The sequence below is a fragment of the Engystomops pustulosus genome, chromosome 3 (assembly GCF_040894005.1).
Source record: "Engystomops pustulosus chromosome 3, aEngPut4.maternal, whole genome shotgun sequence".
Classification (NCBI taxonomy): Eukaryota; Metazoa; Chordata; class Amphibia; order Anura; family Leptodactylidae; genus Engystomops; species Engystomops pustulosus.
The window spans coordinates 102,076,255-102,101,861 of record NC_092413.1 but is presented as its reverse complement, the minus strand read 5'-3'; the positions used below and the strand labels follow the sequence as shown (position 1 = coordinate 102,101,861).

Below are 25,607 nucleotides of genomic sequence, written 5' to 3'. Positions count from 1 at the left end.
GCTGAGTCCTCTTCATACAAAGGTGGGGGTTTTTGCAAAATGCATAAAACCCCCACCGCTAATAACCGCGGTCGGTGCTAGCACCGATCGCGGCTATTAACCCCCCCGTTGCCGCCGGCAAAGTCGCCGGCGGCGTTTAAAAGACGGCGGCGCGCGGGCGCCGCCATCTTTTTTTCGATCGCCACGCCCCCGAACGTCATCGGGGGGCGGCGATCGGTTGCCATGGTAGCCTCGTGTCTTCTTTTGACGCGAGGCTATCTGGCAGCTGCAGATTCGTTACAATGAGCCAGTGGCTCATTGTAATGAATGTGCTGCAAAAATGCCATATATTGCAATACAGAAGTATTGCAGTATATGGTAGCAGCGATCTGACTATCTAGGGTTAATGTACCCTAGATGGTCTAAAAGATAGTGAAAAAAAAAAGAAAAAAAAAAAGTTTAAAAAATAAAAAAAATTAATAAAATATTAAAAGTTCAAATCACCCCCCTTTCCCTAGAACGGATATAAAACATAACAAACAGTAAAAATCACAAACATATTAGGTATCGCCGCGTCCCAAAATGCCCGATCTATCAAAATATAAAAACGGTTACGGCCGGCGGTGACCTCCGAGACGGGAAATGGCGCCCAAATGTCCGAAATGCGACTTTTACACCTTTTTACATAACATAAAAAATGAAATAAAAAATGATCAAAATATCGCACAGACCTCAAAATGGAAGCAATGAAAACGTCGCCTCATTTCGCAAAAAATGACACCTCACACATCTCCATGCGCCAAAGTATGAAAAAGTTATTAGCATCAGAAGATGGCAAAAATTTTTTTTTCTTTTTTGTACACATTCGTTTAATTTTTGAAAATGTATTAAAACACAATAAAACCTATATAAATTTGGTATCACCGCGATCGCACCGAACCAAAGAATAAAGTAGGCATGTTATTTGGGGCGAAGAGTGAAAGTCGTAAAAACTGAGCCCACAAGAACGTGACGCACGTGACAATTTTTTTCAATTTTTCCACATTTGGAATTTTTTTTCAGCTACGCAGTACACGGCATGTTAAAATAAATAACATCACGGGAAAGTAAAATTTGTTACGCACAAAATAAGCCCTCACACAGGTCTGTACACGTAAAAATGAAAAAGTTATGGATTTTTGAAGTTGGAGAGCGAGAAATCGGCCGAAAAACCCTGCGTCCTTAAGGGGTTAATATAGATGCATTGTTTTGCTTCTATATATTTGATTTATGGTTTTAATACTTTGTCGCACTTTCGTCAGGTTTCCCAAATGTTTCCGATTTGAGCCGAATTGCCCCGGGATTTTGGCGCACGCAATAGGATTGTGTCGCATCGGCATGGGCTTTCACAGAAATCGGGGGGCGTGTCCATCGAACAACCTGACGGATTCAGAAAAAACGCAGAAATTAAAAAAGAATTTGTGTCGCAAGATCAGCACTTACATGCACCTGGGAGAAGGTGAACTCCGGCGGACCTCGGCGCAGCAGCAACACCTGCTGGATATCGGGCGCACAGACCTTAGTGAATCCCGGCAGAACCCGAATCAGCGTCGGACAACGCACCGCGGGATCGTGACTGGACCGGGTAAGTAAATATGCCCCATTGTGTTTGTGCAATATTTGCACATATATTCCTTTGTTTTAAGAGTGCATTTTTTCACCATGCATCTTGCAGGTTTATTACAGGACCTTTCACTGAATACACAAGTATTAGCAGAGTAATGAATACTCATGGCCTTGTCAGCATTATGGCTCACATTGACATCCTTGACTACATTGTTTGTATAATGTGCTGTCCGCTCCACTGTTGATAAAGCTTTGTGAATACGAAAAAAGAGGGGGAAGCGTTGAGCAGCACGCAGAGCGGCATAGGATAGGAGTCACGTGAGGGGGCGGCGCGCGGTGTGAATAACGGTCACGTGAGGGGGAGGGAGTCCCGTGTGTTGTTAGTGTATGGAAGGCATGTAAATGATTGGGAATAGCATCAGGCAGAGACTTCCAGGCTCCAGAGCGGCTAAAAGAGGAGGGATCAGAGATATTGGCGCACTGCTACCATGAAGGCCAGCGCCAGTGTTCCCAAATTCCTCACCAAAATTTGGGCTCTGGTAGAGGATCAGCGGAACAGCGAATACATCTGCTGGAGCCAAGTAAGGACGCGCAGCCGCTCTATTGTGGCGTGTTTACATGCGCCTCCATGATGCGGCCTGAGCACTGCCCTCCATCCCGGTGCTGCAGGTTATTGTAGCGGTGCCCGGCTGCCGGTGTGCTGTGCTGCCTGAGCCGCTAGAGAGCAGGGCGGCCTGATGGGGAGGCATCGGTGCTGACAATAGCATCACATATGGAGCTATGAGAGATGCGGCATTCTCCATAGTTATCACCTACCTGTGGGGCTCTGCACTGTTACCTGCTGCCCCCACCGATGGGGTAGTATAACCATATTTAAGTAATTTTTAAAGGGACGGTATCTGTGTGGTATTGCATTGGCACTACTCATGATCCATGATGCTCCCTGCGGGATAACGACCCAGGACTAAAAAGATGACTACAGTACAGATCAGGGGCTCCTGGCATCATGGGTGACTAAGGTGCAATGCCCTAAGGCATTTTACAGAGCAGGCATGACCCCTATGCTGAGGTACATGGATGTGCATCAAACCTTCACCTTTTCTTCAGGGTCTTTAGAATCTTATGTTTTTCTTTGTAAAGATATATTGTTAGTTGGCTAAATGCTAATTCAGCAGACTTTCCTGTAAGGTGAGATACTCTGCCAGAGGTGTTTTAATAACCCCGGAACAAAAAAAATCAAGCGGGTGAAATCAGACTGTCCAATATTTATTTCTGACATCAGCTGTCAGAGGCCCTATACACAATAGATGGATAACCAAGCCCATTAGATGCTGTCCTACCCAAACACGCTGCTGCTTAGATGAGAAAAATAAATCTATAAATCTTACGGCCAAGTTCACACCTGCACTAGGGCTTATCTTACTCCAGTTTTAGAAGAATGTGACAAAGGGTCTCAGGTTCCCCACTTTGTTAATATGGATGGTCATCTTCCTTATGGTCTCATTATTTATAGTAGAAAAAAAGTGGGCTGCTTTGTGTTTTCTCTACTTAATGTAAAGAGGAATGGAACCTCCTTAACGCAGTTGTGAACTTGGCCTTAACAATTTTGGCAAGCTTTGTGCAGCGCTGCGTAATGTGTAGGCGCTGTATAAATGAAGATTTATTTTTACCGTATTTTTCGGACTGTAAGGCGCACCGGATTATAAGGTGCACCATCAATAAATGCCTGCTAAAACATCTAGGTTCATATAGGTTTGCACCTGATTACAAAGATGAATGACAGGCAGGTGGCAGACCTGTGCACAGTTCAAGGTAGCTGTTGTCTGTAAGTACAGTTCATATATAAGGCGCACCTTTTGATTTCAGAGAAAATAAAAGGATTTTTTGTGCGCCTTATAGTCCACAAAATACGTTAACTTGCCTGTCCATCCTGCGAGGTTTGGTGTGGAGTGTTGCGCTGGCAGTGGTTGAATTCCAGCTTGACCAATAACTGGGCTCAATGTTCACGTCCAAAAACACCTTGTCACTGAGATGAGCTGACGTTCAGGTTCGTCCACATGACCAAGGCATACTGCTGGATCAGTGGGCGAACAGCCAATCCGACAAATTGATGTATGTAGCAATGAGCCATAGCTATGATTTACCTGGAGGATATTAAAGCTTTATTTGCACATTCTGCATTCAACCTCTATAAGTTTGCTTGTCAGGTAAAACTAAGAATAGCAGAAATGTTGGTTTGTCATTTCAGTGATGGGTCATGCCTTTATTGGTGTTCCTGGCAGAGGTGTCCTCTTCTTGGTTACAATGGTGATGTGCCTATACAACATGTGCATGTTTCTATTGAGCACGTAAAGGCATCTGCTCCAAGCAATTTCACATTAACTGGGGAGCCATCAGCTATTTGAGGGGTGGCCTCAGTTCCCTCTTTGGAGAGTGGGGGGTTGGAGAATCAGGTTGTTTTTCACCAGCATGATCCAGATGAGATCCTGAGGTGTCTAGCAGCACCTAGTTTGCCTTTTTCCATTACATGCCGGCTTGCCCAATGGTTATTAAAAATACTGGACCAGCCACAGACTAGAGTTTAGAATCGGTTCCAGTGCAGTTACAATATAAATAGGTAGATGGATATTTGTTTTACTAATGATCCACTATCAAGCTGGAATCGCACATAAAGGGTTTTTCCAGTTCCCTACACTGTACTGATGAGCTGCAAATAACTGCACTGTATACAGTTGTGGACCTGTTCTTTATGGAATAGATAAACTGGTTTGGCTTTCATCTTGCATCATGACCAAGAGGCAATGTTTTCATTATCCCGTCCTGGAAAACTTATTTGGATATTTCCTAGTTGTGGAGGAGAAGACATGGTAGGAGCATTTTCATGTAGACTGGACATTTCATACCCTACCTGAGGGGGGTGGTAGTTTAATTGGGTAAAATCTGGCGACTGAGTCCCTTCAAGGGCTTTGAGTTTGTAGCCTGACGTTGCAGTGTTTGGTAGCAGCTGGCAGATCAGAAATCTCCCAGTCTAATATTTCACGATCCTCCCTCTCCTTGTATCGCCCTGTAAATCATCAATCACACAGACATATGTTAGAGCCCTCAATACAATAAAAGGCAGTTAGACCCATCTTGGAACAATAGCTTGGATGTGTGGTCTAATGTTGATATGTGTGGATGTTCCTTATATGTCAAAGATGTCTTACAGACCAGAAAAAATAGAATGAAAAAAAGTCAAATCCTGCCTTGTTCAGTACTGATTTAATATGTTTCACCTCCTTTGTGCCTCCTATATTGTAACACCCATCTGTTTTGTTTCAGGATGGAAACAGCTTCATCGTGTTGGATGAAGAAAGATTTGCAAAAGAAATCCTGCCTAGACATTTCAAACATAACAACATGGCAAGTTTTGTGAGACAGCTGAACTGGTGTAAGTGGCATGGCAGCTTCCTAAATATAAGAGACATTGGGGGACATTTATAGAAAGTGTCATTATCTCTGCTGGCTTGTTTTCCCACTAGCTGTCGGTAATGAGGTAGATATTTAATATTTTTGTCCTGGGATAAAAGCGCCAGTTTCTGTTCTAGACCATTTTTCTTTTGCACTACTTTCTGGAGCGAGGTTGTAGGATGCAAAAAAAGGCACTGGGAGCGCCACAAAAAGGCAGAAACACCATAGTAAATGTCACCCAATGTGACTGAATTTCAAAATCTAGGGACATTATGAAATGGGCATCTTTCCTTTTCAGTTTCCACTTATGTTGGGGAGAGACCCTGCTGGCATTATACTTGCCAAACTATCCCAGTGATTTGGTTCTGGAGGTCCCATCATTTCTCATGTTACGGGTTGTACCTAATGCATTGTAATGGAGAGGGGAGGGGTCACCCCTCCTCCTCGCATCGCAGCTGACGTATGCTCGCCCGGTCGTAGCCGTCCGTCAGTGTAAATGCAGCTTTAGAGTGTAGTAAAGGAAATAATAAAATGCACAGGAAAGATATACTTGTTGGGGTAAAGCCGCTTCTTTGTGCCTTTTTCTGCTCCAATGTATCTGAAGTTCTGTACACAGAATCGTAACAACAAAAGGAGGCTAAAGATTAACAATTTTCATACCTAGAAAATAGTTCACGTGTTATATTCTAAAAGGAGATAAGGCTATTCAAGTCATTAGGTATATTATCAGGGTTATTTATCTTCCAGCTGTCAGTGGATACAGGGCAGAAATCTGATTTATAGAAACTACTTAAAGGAAACCTACCACTTACAAGTGGTAGGTTTAGACACGTATACATGGCACCAGCTCAGAGTGAGCTGGTGCCAGAGCATATTTTTGTTAGGGGAACAAAGCCCCTATCGCCGTTTTATAAGTTATATTAACTTATAACTCGGCGCACCGCACTTGGGCACGGCGCACCATGCGCGTGCCCGTGCGTGCGCCGGATTCTAACGTGCTGGAGAGCCGGTGACGTCACCGAGCTCTCCAGCACGTTAGAATCCGGCGCACGCCTGTTTCCCCGTGCTAAGTTGCGCAGGCGCGCGTGTGCCGGGGAGATCGGTGACGTCACCGGCTCTCCAGCACGTTAGAATCCGGCGCACCCACGGGCATGCGCATGGTGCGCCGTGCCCAAGTGCGGTGCGCCGAGTTATAAGGTAATATAACTTATAAAACGGCGATAGGGGCTTTGTTCCCCTAACAAAAATATGATCTGGCACCAGCTCACCCTGAGCTGGTGCCATATATATGTGTCTAAACCTTGTAAGTGGTAGGTTTCCTTTAAATGAGGAAGAACAGCAGGGGAAAATGGACGCATGAACAGATTTCTTTACTAAACTAAATATTACAAAGTTTACTATTATCATCTGCTCTGTTGATTTATACCATTTTAAGTGGTATTCTCATCTTGGCATTCACATTTAAAGGGGTATTCCGGGAATATGATCGTCTGACACAAAAACCCATGATGATATAAATAAATGAATACAACAATACTCAATGTCATTAGTCACAAAACGGAGCTTAAATAGTTTGATTTTATGATTTACAAAATGTATGGCCTCTCTAAAGTAGGTGGAATTATCTCCAAGATGGCCGCCACTATAAACTACAAGTTCCATGATCCTTTAGTTCTCAGTAACTCCTACCTCTTATGCTCTGTTCCCAGTGATGATGTAACAGACTTTCTTCCTCTGTTACCGTAGTAATGATGTGTAACTGCCATCACCACAACACTGGCCATACTGGATGCATTGCAACCAACCAGCTACAGCCAAATGTAGTGGTGATCACATGACCTGCCCAGGCAGCTGCAGGACATGTGATGTGGACATGTGACCAGCGGCCATCTTCTGTCCTGTGTATGCTCTGCAACGGACCGTGCGGAGGAAATTAACGGACTGATTAAAGGGCCAGTAGCATTATAATTCTTCATTGCAGTCTATGTTACCAGCATTTTCTGCTAAGGGGAGCAAAATTTTAAATAACAACTAATTACATATTAGCTTTTAAAGGAAACCTACCACTTGAAGTGGCAGGTTTCCGATGGCAATACCGAGCACCAGCTCAGGGTGAGCTGGTGCCGGAGCTTATTTTAGTTAGTGTTTTAAACCGCGGTATCGCGGTTTAAAACACTTTTTAAGCTTTATAGCCGGCGCAGGCAGGTACGCGCTCGGCGCTTACCGTGCGCGCGGCTACATAGGAAGTGAATGAGAGCCGCGCGCATGGTAAGCACCGAGCGCGTACCTCCATGCGCCGGCTATACAGTTTAAAAAGTGTTTTAAACCGCGATACCGCGGTTTAAAACACTAACGAAAATAAGCTCCGGCACCAGCTCACCCTGAGCTGGTGCTCAGTATTGCCATCGGAAACCTGCCACTTCAAGTGGTAGGTTTCCTTTAAGGACCCATTTGTATATGAATTATGCTGATTCCTGGAATACCCCTTTAATTTACTTCATCTGCTATATATACATTTCTTCAATTGGATGTTATTTTAAAAAATGCGTAGCGGTGCTCCCATTGGCTCTGACGGAGCTGCTGTGCATGCACAGAGCTTCAAAGTAGCCAGGATCGCTACAGAAGTGTGAGGAGCCCACAGAGGCTACTGGGGCATGAAATAGCCTTTGCCCCCAGAGGCTAATCTGTGACTCATTAGCCACTACAGAAAATTGGCATATTAGGTAGATGAAATGTAGTTTAGAAAGTATTTTAAACTACACTTTGGTACTAGTTTAGTATTACAACCCACCATCAGATCTACCTTACTGGTTAAATTTTCGATGGTAGGTTTCCTTTAAGAAGGCAACGTTGCATCGGGAAGACTCTAAAACTGTATACAGGGATCGGGAACCTTTTTTTGGCTGAGAGATCCATAAACGCCACATATTTTTAAAATGTAATTCTGTTAGAGGCATGGAATATGCAGTAGATGGGTAGTCACTCCAAAAAAAAAAAGAAAATTCTCTCCTACCTGCACTCTGATCCTCGTTGCTCCTGCACTCTATATGACTCAGGCGCCAGCGTCGTTGCTTAGGCACGGATAGCATCGCTGCCTGTGTGATTGGCGCTGTACACAACTATTTATTAAAGAACCTACGACTCGTGAGCCAGGTGCAGCCATCAAAATATTGTCCCTTCTATCTGATGCTGACAGCAGATAAAGAGGATAAGGCCCCTTTAACACTAATGGTTTTCATGCATGAGTTCAGCACATTTTTGACGTGCGTAACTTTCATTGCACTTTTTTTTTTTTTTCATGAAAATATCAGCACACTCCACTTTTGCAAGTCATGTACGTAAAAAACCCCATACAAGTCTGTGGAGTCTCATCAAAAACACATTGCACTCTGAGAATCATGCAATGTGTTTTTCACTGATCTATTGCCATAGAAAAGATAGATCGTAGTCATGAGTCTTTTTCACGCGTTTTGTCTGTGCGTGAAAAACACATTGAAAATGCATCGAAAAACATGTGAGAAACGCTAATGAATCCTAGTAAAAACCTCATCAAATATGCAGGCAAAAATGTCAGTTTTTCACGCATGGCACTCTGAACTGATCTGCAACACAAGGTGTGAAAGAGGCCTCCGACAAGGAGCCGTATACTTGAAGGGGTATTCCCACGAAGACAAGTTTCTTAAATGTACTCAGGATAACAAAATTCTCTGGTTCACTGTTATCAAAAAATACAGCATTTCACAGATATTAGTGCAACCTGTCTCTATCAGTACTGGTGCATACAATATTGATTGCCCCTAGACACGACCCTGTAACTTCTGACTTTGGGTCGGGGAAGCCATCCTGGATTTCTGTGTGAGGAGTAGAGTTTCTCTCTGCTCCCAGCACTATAGCCCTGCCCCCTGTAGTCCAGGGCGAAGCTCACACTGTCGCATACACTAACATCCTGCTGGCAGCATGAGGAGAACTACAAGCTACAGACAGATAAGTTATTTATTGGGGAAGAAGGCACAGCAGATCTAGTGTGTTGTGGAATAACAGAGATCTAGGAGAGCTGACTGTGTCATTGCGTGCAATAGGCATCTCATTAATCTCATCATCTCTGATCTGTCATCTCCCTTTCTATGTGTCAGATACTAGTACAATGTTCAGAAGGTAAATGAAAGTGTAATTAAACTTGTAGCCAGATAATTTTACCACATTGTCAGTTCACTGAACTAGATAGATCATAATGTGTCTGCTTAGAGAGTCTCTGCCCACACCCTGGACCTTTACACTGACTATCACTGAGCTAAAACAGCAATACAACTGAGTAAAGTAAAGGGATAAAAATGATCTTTATTGTGTTAACCCCACCAGGGGATTTGAGAATTTTCTTTCATGGGAAAACTCCTTTAAGAAGGAGGGGTGTATTTTCCTTGTATTTTCTACTATTGAAATACTCATTAATTTTAATTTCAGATGGCTTTCATAAAGTAATGCAGGATGAGACTGGTGCAGCCAGGCATGATAAATATTGTTCAGGCAGATACCAGCACCACTTTTTCAAGCGTGGTCATGAAGAGCTACTGATAAAGATAAAACGGAAGGTAACGTCAAGTACGGGAGATAAGCGGGTGTTCCGGAAGGCTAAGGTTTGTTTGCTTGTTTGTTCTTTACAAATTTCAGGTATAGTAAGTAGTAACTGCAGGTAAAGCATGAAAAGCTTAGAACAAATATGGCCAAATGTAAACTTAAGTCAGAAAAAGGGTTTTGTGCTTCAGAATAAGACAATCCTCCTCATGCTGCTGACTTGCCTATCAATTAAGAAGCTTTAGCACTAATGATTTTTTTTACCCTTATTAAGGTTCACACTTGCTTCATGGCTTTAGTTTATGACCAAAGCCATGCAGCTTTAATGGTAGTCTACATGTGGTGTCGGGGTTCTGGCAGTCAAGGCTAGTTTCTAGGCTACAACCTGTGCTACAGCCTTTGGTGCCGCCTTCCAATACAAATGTGTAACAGAAGAGAACGCCCATATGGTTTTTTTAATACTACATATCCACCACCATCCACTTTCAGCAAAGGATTAATTGTTTGTGTAACAAAAAGTTATACAATTTACCAATATACTTTCTTTAATTCCTTACGGTTTGCTAGATCTGTCCTGTTATAGGAAACTTCATTATTTTTTTGGGAAGTGGATAGAAATCTGTCAATGGTCATGTGATGACGGGTGCACACAAAGCTCTGTGTATTGTCATTCTACCAAGCTGTGCACCTGTGTCACATCACATGACCAGGCATTGGTTTTTATCCTCTAGAAGTGAACTATAAGGGTGCAGCCACACGCACAGCTAGCACTGCGCTTACAAGTCCGGTAACCTGAACCCAGTGTCTTGTATCAAAATAATGCAAGAGACACCGTGTTCTGGTTACCGATCGCTTGCGTTTCCACAGAAACTCTTATGTGATCAGCCTGCATTTGTACAGCAGAGATCTAGAAGACTGATAGAATTTTCCAATATACTTTCTGTATTAATTTCTAACCTTTTATTATACGATAACTTTTTATTTTCTGGACGTGGACAACCCCGTAGATCAAAATATGTATTGCTTTTTAATGAGATCCTGTTAGCAACTTGTGCCCTGTGCAATAAACTGTAACAAGTATAACTAGGACTAGTCTATAAATCTATCAACAAATTTTGTCTTGATAAATCAGCATCTTTTGGGATACATACATACATAAACATGGATCTGTGTTTATGTATGGCTTCCTTTAGCTAAAATTCTACTACAAATATGCCCCTCCGGGCTCCAGTTTCACGGGCTATTACTCGCTCTGTTCCTGCGGACGTCTGCGCAGTAGCTCACTCTCTGGCTGCTTCACTGACTCAAGCCCATAGCAGCCGGTGAGCACTCAAATACAATCCGCTAATGAAAGAGTGATCTACTGCGCAGACGGGACATTTCCGATGCGTTGGCAGTGTGGCTGGAGGGGGTGAGTAATGGTAATATAATTGTAATTTATAAAGAAAATTTTGGATAAAGGAAGCCATAAATAAAGAATATAAACACAGATCAATAATCACTGTGCCCAGATGCCCCCAAGACATTCTGATTTATCGACACACAATTTGATTTTCTTATAAGTGTGTTACAGTTACTGACCGGTTCACTGTAAGGTGCTTTTTATATTTGTCTGCATATTTTATGATCTGCATAACTTCAATACATAAATTATATATTATAGCACACTATCTTTTCACCAACAAAGTGCTGTATCAGTAGAACATTACTTATTTGATCTAATGAATGCTGAGATTTGTGTGTCTGATACTACAACCAATTGCATTTTATGAAGAGAATTTGTATAACTCCTATAGATGTTGTTGTTAATTTTCTATTACATAATGTTACACTTGCTTTAGTGATTTTTTTTTTTTTCTTTTTCTGTTTTTCAATAAATTCATGAAATTCCTTAAGATATTGAAGAAATGATAGCAGTTCTGTAACATTAGGGAAATCCTTCAGAAGGTATTTTTGAGGAGTTGATTTTGCCCAGCAGCTCCCGAGGCGTGGTAGAGCGCTTGTGCACGTGCTTATCTTGCCTCCTAGGTTCAGTAAAACAATGTTTATTGTTATGTAGAAATATGGAGCTATATGCAAAGGACCCGGCAAATACAGGTTCCTACGTAGGTGTAGAGTTAATCCAATTGTCCATGAGCAAATTCGCGGTGCGAGTCTCTAAGCGAGACCCAGGAGCGGCTGCTGGGTTCATATTTCATACTTCTGGAAACGTATTTTTCCCTGAGGGGTGTGTGTATAAATATAATATATACATCCAAAGTAGCATAAGGTTCCCCCTGTCCCATGCTACTTTGGATGTTTAATAATGCAGTCATAAATGTTACCTGTATTTGTTGGGTCTCCCCTCCCTCCCAACAGTTTACTGCTTTATGTAAATACAACTTTTACTAGGTTTTAATCACATAGTGAATTTACCTAGAGAAATTCTTAAAGATGAGATCTAAGATCTTCAAGTTAGTTTTTTTTAAATATAAGAATAATTGTCCTCACCGCTGCAGCTCTACATTAGTTCAGGTCATGTTTCTGACACCCCAACGATTGCAACAAAGCTCTAACTCTCACTACCAAAGTAATGTAATTTGTAAAGACTCCTTCACTTATTATGCACAATACCTTTCTACCAGGTTTCGGTTCCCCGTATTGAGCATGTTGAAGAAGGTAAAACTGGTCCAGATGACATGCAGAAAATACTAACATTTCTTCACCAGCTCCAAGCAAGACAAGATATCCTTGATACAGCAGTTGAATCTCTGAAGAGGTACTCTGGAGCTAAATGGATAAGACTGTAAATAGGTTGTTTGCAGATGTATAAAATGAATTGTAAAGAGGAAGGGATGTACATGCTGATGTGTTGTCATATTGAAGTGTTCCCCTCAACCTTTCTCGTGGTAATTGTTGAAGTTCTGCAATGTTTTTTTTTTTTTGACAGGTAAAGCAGGTTTGACAGGCGATGCGCTAATTTCCAGGCAGGTTTCCAAAACCTCCGCACAAATTTGCAGTGTTAAAACATGGTTCTTTCCTGTGTATTAGGCCACAATACCATATTGCATTGTAGAAATAACTCTATCCTTCCCAGAATCTCCCATGGCCTTTATGGCTAAAGCATATGACACTAGTCACTTCATAAATCGCAGACCAGGAAATTCAAAATTCTTTGTAGTGTATATTGGGCTGTGAGCAAGCCACCAGTGTCCTATAATGTCCTTAAAGGACACCTGTCATCAGGTCTGTGTAACTTGTCGTGTCACCTCTACCTGTTGGAGCAGCTCACATGGATCCCATCCCAGCCTTTAATCTAGTTATTTCATACATTATTCATTGTAAAATCATCTATTTTTTATCATGTAAATGAGGCTGGTCACATGGTCAGAGGCAGTGATGTCACCCCTGTTACCCCTCCCCTCTCCTCCCCCTGCTCATGTCTGTGTGTAATGTATAGTAAAGCTGCATCTGCTGACATGCTGCATCCTCCTAATACACAGGTGAGAGACACAGACATCAGCTACACATGAATCTGACATGTTCTGCTTTAACATGGCTGCCTGGAGCTGTTGTATCTCTCTTATACACAAACACACATGCACACACAGGCTGCAGGGGGTGCCAGCACCAGGAAGCACATCATTATACAGCCTCACATCATTACACAGGCTGTCAGTCATGCACTGGGGTTGTGGCTGTGCCTCCCACTCATGAATAGAGTGGACAGCTTGAATATGCTAATGCTTCATTGGACATTTCACAGGTCATTTGCATACAGCTTTAGGACCTCATTGCTTAGGTTTACAGGCATGTAGAGGGACAATGAAGGGATAGAGGCAATGCTCTCTAATGGCAGTTTATGAAAATATATTTAGTTTAGGGGGTTATTTTGCATGACGGGTTCTCTTTAAGATGTCTTCCTATTGAACACTGATGCGGGTATAGGTAATAGTTACCACACTTGTTTTTCTCTTTTTAGAACTTCCCCCACATCTGTTAATTGTCATAGATGGATTGTTTTATGAGCTCTCTGGTCTTCCCTGGCTTTACAGGGTGGTAATATTTTGTGCTTGCATTCTTTGATGGGTTGCATAGTATAATATTATGACAAGTAAGCTGCAGTTACACATTGTAGTTAGGCCAGGAGATGGGTAAGATGGCCGAGAGAAACTAACAATTTTGTTTGTCTAAAAATCTTTTCTGTTTTCTCTCTGTATGCGATGGTTGTTTAACTTGCCTACCACCCAACTATCCACATTACTACTTCACTGACCTCTGTACACTACTCACACACTTTATACTTTATGTAACCACACTTCACAATGTTCTGTTGTGAAGCAAAAAATAACTTTTATCTGTCTTATTTGTCCCTTCTGCTTGCTGTAGGGGAGGCCCACATTTTGCTCCCTTCACACAGAAATCCTGCTAACCTTTGTCTAGATTTAGTGTATCCCCTCTTCTCTTCCACCCCTAGCCCCAGGGAATGCCTAATGTGTGCAATAAACTAGAATGTGTTCATGACCTATTACTATCTAAGTCCTTTGACCTGTTGGCCATCACAGAAACCTGGATCTCCTCGATCCCCCACAGCAGTGGTGGCAAACCTATGGCACGAGTGCCAGAGGCGGCTCTCTTAGCCCTTTCTGTGGGCACCCAGACCATCACTATCGGGTTCCTCAGGGCTCAGTCCTAGGTCCTCTTCATTTTACTAGTGATTGTCTCTCTGCCATCTCTACATGTCCTCTCTTGAAATCTTTCTAAGACTGAACTTGTCATTCCACCATCTACTGACTCAGGCCTAACCTCTCCCTCTCTGTGGAATCCCTATAACCCCGAGGCAGCAGGCCTCTGTCTTGGGGTTGTTCAGGACTCCGACCTCTCCCTTGCACCACATATTCATTCTATTGCTCACTGTTGCATAAAGCCTGTGAGCCCCCTCCAAATAGGGGGAGCCGACGTGTGTCGTACAGGTATGTCACACATTGGTAAGAGGTTGAAAAAAGCCCTGAAAGGGTTAACTATCATGGCACTATGTTTGTAGCATTCACTGTTTCTGCCCTTCTTATACCACACTAGTGATAGATCTAGGAGTTCTGGCCTTTAGACCAGTCTGCTCAATGTTCAAGCTCCGTTTTATATATTCATTTCAGCAAATAAGTAAAGCTACATAATAATTTAACTTCAGGAGTTATATATGTATATAATTCATTATTTTGTTATTAAAGGGAAAATGAGTCCTTGTGGAAGGAGGTCCTCCAGCTACGACCGGCACAGCCGCCATTTGAAACTGTGAGTATAACATGGGTTTTGGCTGAAGCTGAACTTAGAAAAATGAAAGCGGTTATCCAGCCAAATAGAGAAATGTCTGCAAATTATGACCTGCTGCCATATGAACACTCATTTATTGGATTGAAAGTTTTGTGATCTTAAACTTTAAAGCGGACCTGTCACCCTGAAATAGCCCCCCACCAAATGGGCCCCCCATAACCCTCTCTCTTGCCCCTTTCTCCCCCGCAATTTTTTTTTTTTAATCTATGGTCAGAAATGTGGTTTAAACAGATCCGACCTCTTACAAAATAAGAGGTCGGATCCTCATATCTGGTGGGCTGCAGTCGGCGTTAGGGTGTTAGGACCTATAGGAGAAGCCGGCAGCATGTATTGCATAGTCGCAATATATATATTGCGACTATGCAATACATGTTTGCCCTGGAAAGCTATATGTTTCCAACATAAAATCAAAACGTTGATAAATGTATGGTCAAAGCTTCTAGACTGGTATTCTGGTATATATATATATTGCGACTATGCAACACATGCTGCCGGCTTCTCCTATAGGTCCAAGGTGACAGGGGGCGTGCTGGGGGATTGTCGGCCGGCCCCCTTATGAATAACTCTGACTACAGCCCACCAGATATGAGGATCTGTTTAAACGACGTTTCTGACCATAGATTTAAAAAAAAATTGCGGGGGAGAAAGGGGCTAGGGAGAGGGCTATGTGGGGCACATTTGGTGGGGCCTTTTTTGGGGTGATAGGTCCTCTTTAACAAGATGGCAAGAAATCCCCCCCCCCTTGCCCCCCCCCCCCCCCTCTTACTTCTGTGCTTGAGGACAGTTTTTTTTTTTTTGGTCACAGATGGTGTAATATTAACTAATACTTGCCCTAGTGCTTACTTCTGGTCCATCATGACTCCTTCTGTCACTGCAGTGCTGATGTATCAACTGTGGATGCATACACACTGTGGTATGGAGTGAACTAGGCCAGGCTAGGTTCAGTGGCCTTTTACTCTGTATATCCCCCACTCTATGTTTAGTTTATAACTTTTGCTCATGCTGACAGACTCCCTACAAGCAGCTATTATGTAAAGTAAAAAGTAGAAGATCCAGAGCAGCACAGCTAGCGGTGGGTGCAGAAGCCGGTGATCCCTTGGCCAGGGTCTCCAATATAGGTTCAGTGAAGAGGCAGCACTCCTTGTAGTAGTGAAAGGGGTGAAGCTTTATTCCATAAAAAGCATGCTTGATAAAGGTGTAACAGTACACCGAAACGTCGCTTTTTATGGAATAAAGCTTCACCCCTTTCACTACTACAAGGAGTGCTGCCTCTTCACTGAACCTATTAAGTAAAGTAGGGAGGACCATATTCTGTGCATTTTAAGAAAAATCTGCTAATAGTGTTTTGGTTTTATTTCTAGGTCACAGCCTCACAGTCTTTTGAACAAATAGCTACGATGCAAACCAATCAGTAAGTGCTTCATAAAAAGTAATGACTCTAAAAATGTTATGGTCCAATGTAAAACCTGCCAATAGGAGGCACTGGCTCTTTACACTTGCTTCATGGGCGAGAAACTATCTGTGCCAAAAATTATTCTACCCCATTTGGTTTTATTGCAACAAATCCCTGTAAAGATTGGTAACATGACTGTCTTGCTGCTTTTATACAACATAAAAGATGCAGTGGGCCCTGAAGGCACATGTTTGCCCTGGAAATCTATATGTTTCCAACATAAAATCAAAACGTTGATAAATGTATGGTCAAAGCTCTTAGACTGGTATTCTACAAGAAAAAATAGGATTGTGCTACCATAGAGTAGTAATTGCACAGTAAATGTAGGATGGCTCACTAGTACCCATCCCCTGAGATAAGGAGGTTACCCGAGGCTTAATTAAAGCCTGTAGTAATGGAGGCAGCACAGCGTCCTAAATTCTGGAATGGAATTCATGGAATGTCCAGTATAGTAGATCATCAGTAAGGAGAAAAAAAATGGATGAGAGGTGCCAATCCAATAGGTAGATTTAAGATTTTTATTTGTAAAAACCATGGGTAGTGTAATAGCCAAGGGTGGGCCTTCCTCTTCTTCAGTTCCTAAAGGTTTGCACATCATATAGTTAAGAAAACATTAGAGAAGACTGGATAAATAAGCCAAATAGTATAAAACAACACTTCTAGACCAGGGTTCTCTAGCACTTTGTTGACTCATCTGGCTGTTTGAGAGAAGTGTTTCCTCTCGTGTAATCTCTTTCGCGACTTGATCGCGTGACAGCCAACACCTCAGGCTGGTGGCATGACTGTGTAAAGCTCGGCAGACAATGGTGCACTCCAGATCACCACAAAATGATGTATGATGCATAATATACTGGACAACCTCTTCAATGTAAGCACATATGCACATAGAATAATATGAGAATGATAGTAGCGTTAACTTTTTTTTTTTTCTTTGTTGCACATTAATAGCTGAAAAATAATGCATTTACTCTGCTTAGGCCACTCATGATTGATAGCACTGGAAACTACAACCAACTGGGAATGTCCAAATCTACACAAAATGTTGATCAGGTAAATGTGTTATTTAGCTGTTACATATTCAACAGTAAAATCCATTGATCTGGTTTCTTATACCTTCTGTGAATTTGAAGGCCTTTAATGATGAAAACAATCTTCTTCTTGCAAGTCTGGAAGCAACGCATACGAATCTCTCAGCCCAACTTGAGTTTCGGCAGGCAGTTAGTTCGGCATCAGGGGAATGTTTGCTTCCTATTCCTAACACACCTCTTATAGTTTTAACTCCATTAATGAGTACAAGCAGTCACTCTGAGCAGTTCACCACTGATTCAACGTCCATGTGGTCTAAAATATATTGGAAGAACTTGCAGAAAATGTAAAATACGCTTGGGGTAACATTGTAATAATGGCCTATCAATTGACTACTCTATTATGTCAGGCCTATGACAACAGATCAGCATGGACCACCGATAGAAAATCCAGCAGGGGCACCAAGCGATCCTTAAGAGAAGATCCTGACAGCTCTGCAGAGGAGCCCAGTAATGAAATGTTGAAGATTTCTATGTAAGTTAATCTATTACAGTGTATCAGCATTTTGCCATTGAGCCAGGATTGGTCTTTACCATTTGTGGGGAATTGAGGAAAAAAAAACATCTTTCCATTAGGTCTAACTTATCCAGTTCATGAAATGAGGCTGGTATATTTGTACATAAATGCTTAATTTTGTATGATCTATCTGTAGTGCAAATTAATGCCTGAAATGGCCTTTGTAGATATAATTTCTGCACAGCTGGCCAGCGACACCTTCACCATACACTGGCGCACAAAAATGTCCCCCAATATCCTATCAGAAAGACTTCCTTTTGATGTGGGACATTATTGTTTGAACTGATGCATGAATATTATATATACTGCATGTGTTGCTCCATGAAGGGCCCTCCTTTTACTGTTCATAGAGCTAGGTACACAGTGCTTGGCCTTGTATGCTATCCAAAGATACGGGAGAGTGTACGGGAGAGTGTACTTCTTTGCTTATGAGGTCTATTGTACAATGTGATTTCTTGGCTCCTGTTAACATGGTGATGACCATAACAATCACTGGTTGTTTTTTCAAGACCCCACGATTATGAAAGTTACCAGACAGATGAATCTGATGATGTCTCTGATCTATCGTCGTGTGAAAGTGAAGAAATCATTAATGAAGAAACTGCCTCCAACCACTCATTTACAAAGTCATGTGATAAGTAAGTGGGGACATGTAAGACCTTACAACATTATCATTGGCAACAGAACTACTTATTTTGTGGATGTTTTGGGCAAGTCTCCAATGCATCCAGAGAAAAGCCTCAGCAGTAACCCCCCCCCCCCCCTACACTCATGGCATATCACTGAATGTCCATCACCTAGCTACATAAGGATTAATTAAAATTAAGTTAGGATAAGGTTGGTGTATAATAGTACTGTTTAGGAGTACAAAATGCATTCAATCTCTCAATCTTTGTACAGTACTGCCAAAGATTATACCAGTCAGTTTCACAAATAAAGAGGCACAAAGCCGCCATTTGTTGGCCCACTGTACACAGAAGAACTCCTCCCCCCTCCAAATGATCTTTTACTCTGCTCTGCCACCTTTAACCTCCTTACAACCTGACTCTGCTTTTGTTTGTATTTTTGTTTTTTTTTTCAAAAAAACGTTACTTTTTCCCCCATGTACAGAGCTTATATATAAGGAGGGGGTTTTCTGCGTAACATAATGTACTTTCTAATGATGGCATTTAATATTTCATGGTGTTTACACCATTTTCATGTGGGCTCTGTTTCTACGCCTTTTACTGTGTGTAGAAGTGGGTGTGCTGAAGGAGAGGCAGCATTTCCTTTTAACCCCTTAATTATCATAGTATCATGCTTTTAAGGGTACTTCTTCTGGCATGCCGCATTTCTATGTCGGTGCGGGACATAGGATCCTGCTGGTTTCGGGGCTAGGCTGTGTGTGGGGAGGGCGGCGATGGGTTGCCATGACAGCCTTGGGTCTTCTTCTGGTTTTAGCCTATTCATTACAATGTGCGATTTGAGGAGGAAAATCCCTATATACTGCCGTACTGTAGTATGGTAGGATCAGACAACCCAGGGTTAAAGTACCCTGGGGGGGGTCTTAAAAATAAATATAAAAACTGTAAAAATCATAAACAAGTTGGGTATCACAGCATCCCAAAGTGTCCGATCTATCCAAATATAACTTTCAAAAGGCTGTACAGTCCTAAAAATTGAAGCATTGAAAACTTCATCAAAAGTCACAAAAAATGACACCACCCACTGCTCCGTACACCGTATTAAAAAGTTATTAGCACAAGAAGGTGACAAAATAGAATTTGTACAGGTAAATGTATAAAAACATTATAAAACCTGTACAAATTTTGGTATCCCTGTGATTACACCGACCCAAAGAATAAAGTGGACATGTCATTTGGGGCGCATAGTGAAAACCTTAAAATCCAAGTCCACAAGAATATGGCGCAAATGTGGTTTTTTTTACCAATTTTACTGCATTTGGAATTTTTTTTTTCTGCTTCCCCCGTACACGGCATGGAATAGTAGATAACATCACTATGAAGTGCAATTTGTTATGAAGAAAACAAGCCTTCACACAGCTCTTTACATGGAAAAATAAAAAGTTATAGATTTTTGAAGGTGGGGAGTAAAAAATGGAAACTCAAATGAAAAAGGCCTAGTCGTTAAGGGGTTAAGTCCTGCCATATAAACTTTTTTTTTTTTAATTGGATTTAGGACACCAGTAACGCGCAAAAGAACGAAAAATGGCATAGAGAAGCATATTGTGGTAAGTAGAGGCTTGAATGCGGAGCAGCATTGTTTCATATAACCATGATGATGGACAGATAAATCACTCTGTAGCATCTGGGGGCCGTGTAAGGTCACTCCGTGATGGACAGGGCATTGAAAAGATTCCCTTGTGCATCCGCCAAGTTCCTAAATATTCATCCTTTTGTAATCTTTCAGCGCTCTTTTACCCACAATATTTTTGTGCTCTTTGGTATGATTGGCTGCCTTTTTACTCTGGGAAGCATGGTGTAAGCACAGATGTGATGAAGTGTTACTTGTACTTACCATTGTCAAAGCCCAAATAAAATAATCTCTTCTAACATCAGGTGACAAAGCGCAGAGTGGAATACAGCGACTCTGAGGAGGAGGAACACAAGAATTATTATGGGGAATCTGGTAAAGCACATTTTATGCTATTAATATCATCTTCACAAGTATAAATTGACGCAAAACCTGTCTTGTTTTCACAGTAAATCTTGTAGCATTTTCAGACTGGTGGGAGCTGTTACATGTTCATAAAAGTAATAAGGCAAATGAATTCCCTGAAAAAGGAAATGACTATAGTCACCCCCCCCCCTTCCTCTCTGATGGTTCACACATGGTCTAAACCTGTTCCTAAATTTCATTCTCTTCATTTGTCACAATACATTGAAGCACAATAAACAGAATGGAGATGATTTTGCAGGTAGTTTGTGATGTACATGGTAGAGCTTACGAGAACCATTAGCATCACAGCTTTTATATTGACCCTCCCTCATTTAGTATAGATCTATATAGAGGGGTTCCAGGGAAGTGCAAGACTTCTAACATCCCCAAAGGTTCAGCTTCTTATAGGGTGGCAAAAAGGGGGTTGCGGAAGCAACCTGAATAAGTGAAGGACCAAGTGTGACGGAAAGAAGCCCACGATGCAAAGACATAGCAAGGTACACACCTCGTACTCTAAGGAAAGGTGTAACACGTGTATGGATGTGATCATGGAAAGCTTTAATTTCATACTGAAAAGTAGTTTCTGAGGCAGATGCATTATAGTGTATAGAAAACCTCTGTAACCAGCAACAATGTCATTAGTGATGGATATTATAAATGTCAGGTGTAATATGGCATAATACAGTGAAAACAGTGACTGCTAATATAAATGGCAATGGGTCGGAGCAAGTGTCTCTTCCATAACTATATATCCGTGTGCAGAAATCTAGGGAGAACAGCTGAGCAGATGGGAAGACCATGAGAATGCAGTGCAAACTGCAGTCAGCATGCCACAGAGCAGGAGCAGCCAGGCAGATTCATAGTCTGTAGATAAATATTCTGTATGATTCGCCATGCTTAAATTTATACCGGCTTTTATATGTTAGAAACTATATCAGAGACGGCTGTCAGTTGCTGACCATCCCTGTTACTACATAAATAGTAGAAAAGAAAGTGAGTGAATGATGCTGAATCTTTTCAATTGACCAGTTCTTTTTGCACTATAGCATGCTGCCTGCAGAGCACACCGCAGTGTCATGATAGCAGGGTTACCTCTTCCACCCCAGCTGAGGGGGCTAGTTGTTTATTGGGGTAAAACTTGGTATGAAAGATCCTTTCTAGAATTCTATCTTTTATGAAATCTTACCTGTTGGGGGATTATCTGATGAGAGTCCCTTTAAAATCTGACATTTTAAAGGGATAACCTGATGGTAGATGTTTATACTCTCTTCCCTGTCTCATCCCAAACAGAAATAACCTCCCTTTTTCCATGTTTTAGAAGGCCCAGGTTCCTAGAAAGGGAGCTTTATTAACTATGCAAATGAGCCTGAGGTGCTTTGCTGAGCGCTTAGTGGCTCCACCGGTAATTAATTAATGCACACCCCAGGGCCAATTGACATGCAGACACAATCCTGAGTGAGCTGGTGACGTCACCGGCTCTCTTAGCATTGTGTTTGTGTGTCAGTCGGCCCGGGGTGCGCGCATAAATTATCGGCAGAGTGCTCAGGCTCAATTGGATAGTAAATCAAGCTCTTTTTCTGGGAAAACCCGGTCAAATTGGCATTCGGGATGGGACAGGGAGGTAAGTATAAACCTTTACCCTCTGATGGATGTCCTTTAAAGGTTCTTTATACATATTCTTTTCTATGACCAGTTACCTCTATGCAGTCCATAAATATAATAATTTTGCTGGAAACAAGTGTCTGACAGCAGACTTTCTGGAGTATTAGATTCTGATAATTGCAATTTTAAGGAGTTTTCAAGGTTTGGGCAATTTACTGGGAGGGTGCCCATGGTCATTATCTGATTTATGGGGTAAATGGGGGGGGGGGGGGGCTGAGATGGTGACCTAACACTGTAAGCTGTTCATGCCCAGCATGATCTTGTCTATAACTTGTATAACGGACTTTTTTTTTGTAAATTTGAGCTGGTGTCTTACTACTACAGCGAGAATAGAACTATCTGCTCCCAGCTCTTTGGTCTATGCTTTTTAGGACCCACCATTATATTTCGATGACCTATTTTTAGGTCACCTTCCTTTGTTGTGGGATTTAGACAAAACTCAGGCAAGGCAGGACTTGTTTCCTGGTGGCTTGTGACTAAATAATCACTCTATCAAAAGTGCAGCGTAAACATAAAGTCATCACTGATAAAATCTCCCTAATTGTTCTTATCCATATGTTGTGAAGCAGGAGCTTTCTGTTAATGCAATACATATTCTTTATTTTGAAGGCCCCACAAAGAAGACAGACAAATCTTGCAGAATATCCTGTGCCAAAATGGGACGAATGCTTAAACGAATTCACCAGGACAATATTCTACTGAATGAGAAGGTGTTGGTAGTGGAGCAACAGTCTCTCCAGAAACTTTCTGAAATCTCAACAGTATTGAACGGTTTAGCCAACTACATGATGAACACACAGAATTCACAAAGACCTGGACGTCCAGCTTCTTTTGAAGCATCAAGAGCTTATAACTCCCAGAGAATTCACCATGGATTGTTTTCTGATACAACCAAGAAAGAGTACGACTCGTAGCTTCCATTCTAGACCTATGACTACGTGCATATTGGACATAATCTCTTATCAATATGTGTCATGTTAGGCACTGTGCAAGTCTTTTAGCTGTATCTAGTAGTAGTGATTTTAAAGTTGCCAGAGAACCGGTTTTCAGAAGGCAAGAAGTACTTTTAACTGAAAGAAGATTGAAATTTCCATTACATACATCATATACTTCCGTGACTGTGGAGGAAAGCCAACTCCCTTTAGCATTGAACGTTCCCTGAAGGTCTATAAGCCCCACCATGTATATGAAACGTAAGAACGTACGTCATGAGAGAAGCCACACAACTACTCAGAGGCTGATAACTGGACTCTTAAGAGACGTCCCATCCTTACTGTCCATCTGAAAGTTCTGATAATCCAGCTCCTGCCTGGTCCTACTCGTGCATGATTATCAGGGTTTTACTGTGTTCCCATGCGTCTTTCATATCAGACTATGTCCCGTGGATGTTTTTAATTAATTTAGGCATTTTTTAGTTCATTGAAGACTTTAGAGTTGCAGAAGAGCTTAGACCTGGAAGATGGCATTAGTTGCATAATAGATGAGAGTAAGCACTGGACTATATGTCTTTGTGTACTATTGTTATCACTGCTTATGTGATGCATATTATGTAGCTCTCTTGGTTCTGTGGATGCTTTCTGGACACTATGCCCATAAAAGTGTTTTTATTACCCAGTTGCTGTTTTTTTTTATTTATTTTACATCCACTTTAACATGTTTGTTAGTATTTCTTTAGTAATCAATGCAGCTTTTACCCAGCTTTTTACCCTATTGATGGGATGTTGTTCAGCATCTGTGCAGTATCCTCTCACTGACTCACTGAATTTTTATTATATTACCTCTAATGAAAGGGGTTGTGAAAAGGGCTTATAATAATGATGACCTACCCAAGGTTATCCGAGATTCCGATCCTGACACCATTAGCCTAAGGACCCTTTCTCTGCCTTGGCAGCATTAAACGTGCCATGTAGCTAAAATGGACTATAGAACTGGGACCTGTACTGTAATGCCTCTGTCAGCATTCTGAATCATTTCAGTACTTTTTGAAACTTTATTTCACATCACTTGGCTCCCTGCATGTAGTGAGTGCTGGGGGGTGGCGGGTAATTGTGTCTCCTCATGCATTCTTCCTCTCCTCCACACCATTTTTCTCCCTCCCCTGTGGACATGACGGGAAGTGAAGAGGGAGCTGGATGAGAGTGGAAGAGAGGAGACTGTGGCCTGGGACATGCTGCGGGCAGGGTAATGGGTAATAAAGTTTTATAAAGAAGTGGCAGTATTCAGCATGCTGGCAGGCATTTTTAAAATCTGCATAGCATAGGAACCTGACACCCCCTAAAAATTATATTCCTGGAGACAGGTGCACTTGTAGGCCTCCTGCCAAAAAGCAGGTGTAGTCAGTGAAAATTGACCCATGAACTGAAGGGATCTTCTGACACAAAACTGATCACTGGAATGAACACGGCACGTCCGTTCATTCCCGTGCTCAGAGGTTCGGGAGATCCTTTCAGCACACAGAACGATTTTCACTGACTGTACTTGATTGTGGGCAAGAGGCCTAAAGGTGTTGTCTGAGGCTTATGAAAAAACTACAGCACTAGTATGAGCCCTGTCAGCCAGACACACTGCTTAAGTAGTATGGGGGTTGTGCTATGTTCTGCATCAAACTGAATGAGATTAAAACTGGGAACCCGCTTTCTGCACTGCTGTGACCACATCTGCTATTTGATCACTGGGGTGATCAATCTACGCCCGCCACAAGCTACTATAGATTCCAGCTGTTTAATACAGTTTACTGGCATAATTAGCTTGCCTGCTCAACAACGCCCACTTTTTAAGGATTGGCGACTTTCTCCTTTTTAATGTGGACTTTTTCTTGTGTTTGGAAAATGGTTGCATACTGTTTTAATGAATTTGTTTCAGCCCAAACAAGAAGTGGGTTGTATAGGTGGTAGTAGAACAGCTTCCATTGTATTACACATTCCTTTAGCATTTGCTTGCACTGTTACTTTCCCTGCCAAGGATGTATGTCCTCACAGGGTGTCAGTGCTATGGCTGAGGACCTAAGCAATATTTAACTTTGGAACCCTGCCACCTAGACTGTCATTTTGGGTGTGATATGAGATATATCTATATATCACTCCCGACTGTCACGTTAACTGTTAGAACTTGTCACCTCATTTTCACTGAAGACCGGCTGCAGAAGCCCATTACAGCTGCATTGCAAATCTGCCTTCTCTCAAGCATTTGCATTACAATATAATTGTATGTTTTAACTTGCCCGACAGAATCATCTTGAGTCCCAGGGTTTGGTTTGTATGCTGCTTCCTCACTCCTTAGCCGCCAGCTTTCTACTCCTGTACAACTTTCCACACTG

General features: G+C 41.9%; 1 protein-coding gene across 3 annotated transcripts; it reads left to right on the top strand.

The window, feature by feature from the left end:
• The first annotated feature begins 1,893 nt into the window (after positions 1–1,893).
• Positions 1,894–23,905, top strand: LOC140121705 (uncharacterized). Of its 3 annotated transcripts, XR_011854162.1 has the most exons (13): positions 1,897–2,165; positions 4,906–5,014; positions 9,496–9,668; positions 12,231–12,364; positions 14,814–14,877; positions 16,278–16,327; positions 17,347–17,419; positions 17,805–17,929; positions 18,481–18,609; positions 20,150–20,201; positions 20,530–20,599; positions 21,022–21,126; positions 22,901–23,038. XR_011854162.1 is itself a non-coding variant. In XM_072141676.1 (12 exons), the coding sequence occupies exons 1-12, from the start codon at positions 2,073–2,075 to the stop codon at positions 23,203–23,205; spliced, it is 1,332 nt and encodes a 443-aa protein (XP_071997777.1). In that variant the 5' UTR covers positions 1,894–2,072; the 3' UTR covers positions 23,206–23,905. The 3 variants fall into 3 exon arrangements, 2 of the variants coding, with proteins under 2 accessions (XP_071997777.1, XP_071997776.1); XM_072141676.1 differs by lacking the exon at positions 21,022–21,126 and having other exon boundaries at positions 1,894–2,165; positions 9,496–9,623; positions 22,901–23,905; XM_072141675.1 differs by lacking the exon at positions 21,022–21,126 and having other exon boundaries at positions 1,896–2,165; positions 22,901–23,905.
• Positions 23,906–25,607: the final 1,702 nt, after the last annotated feature.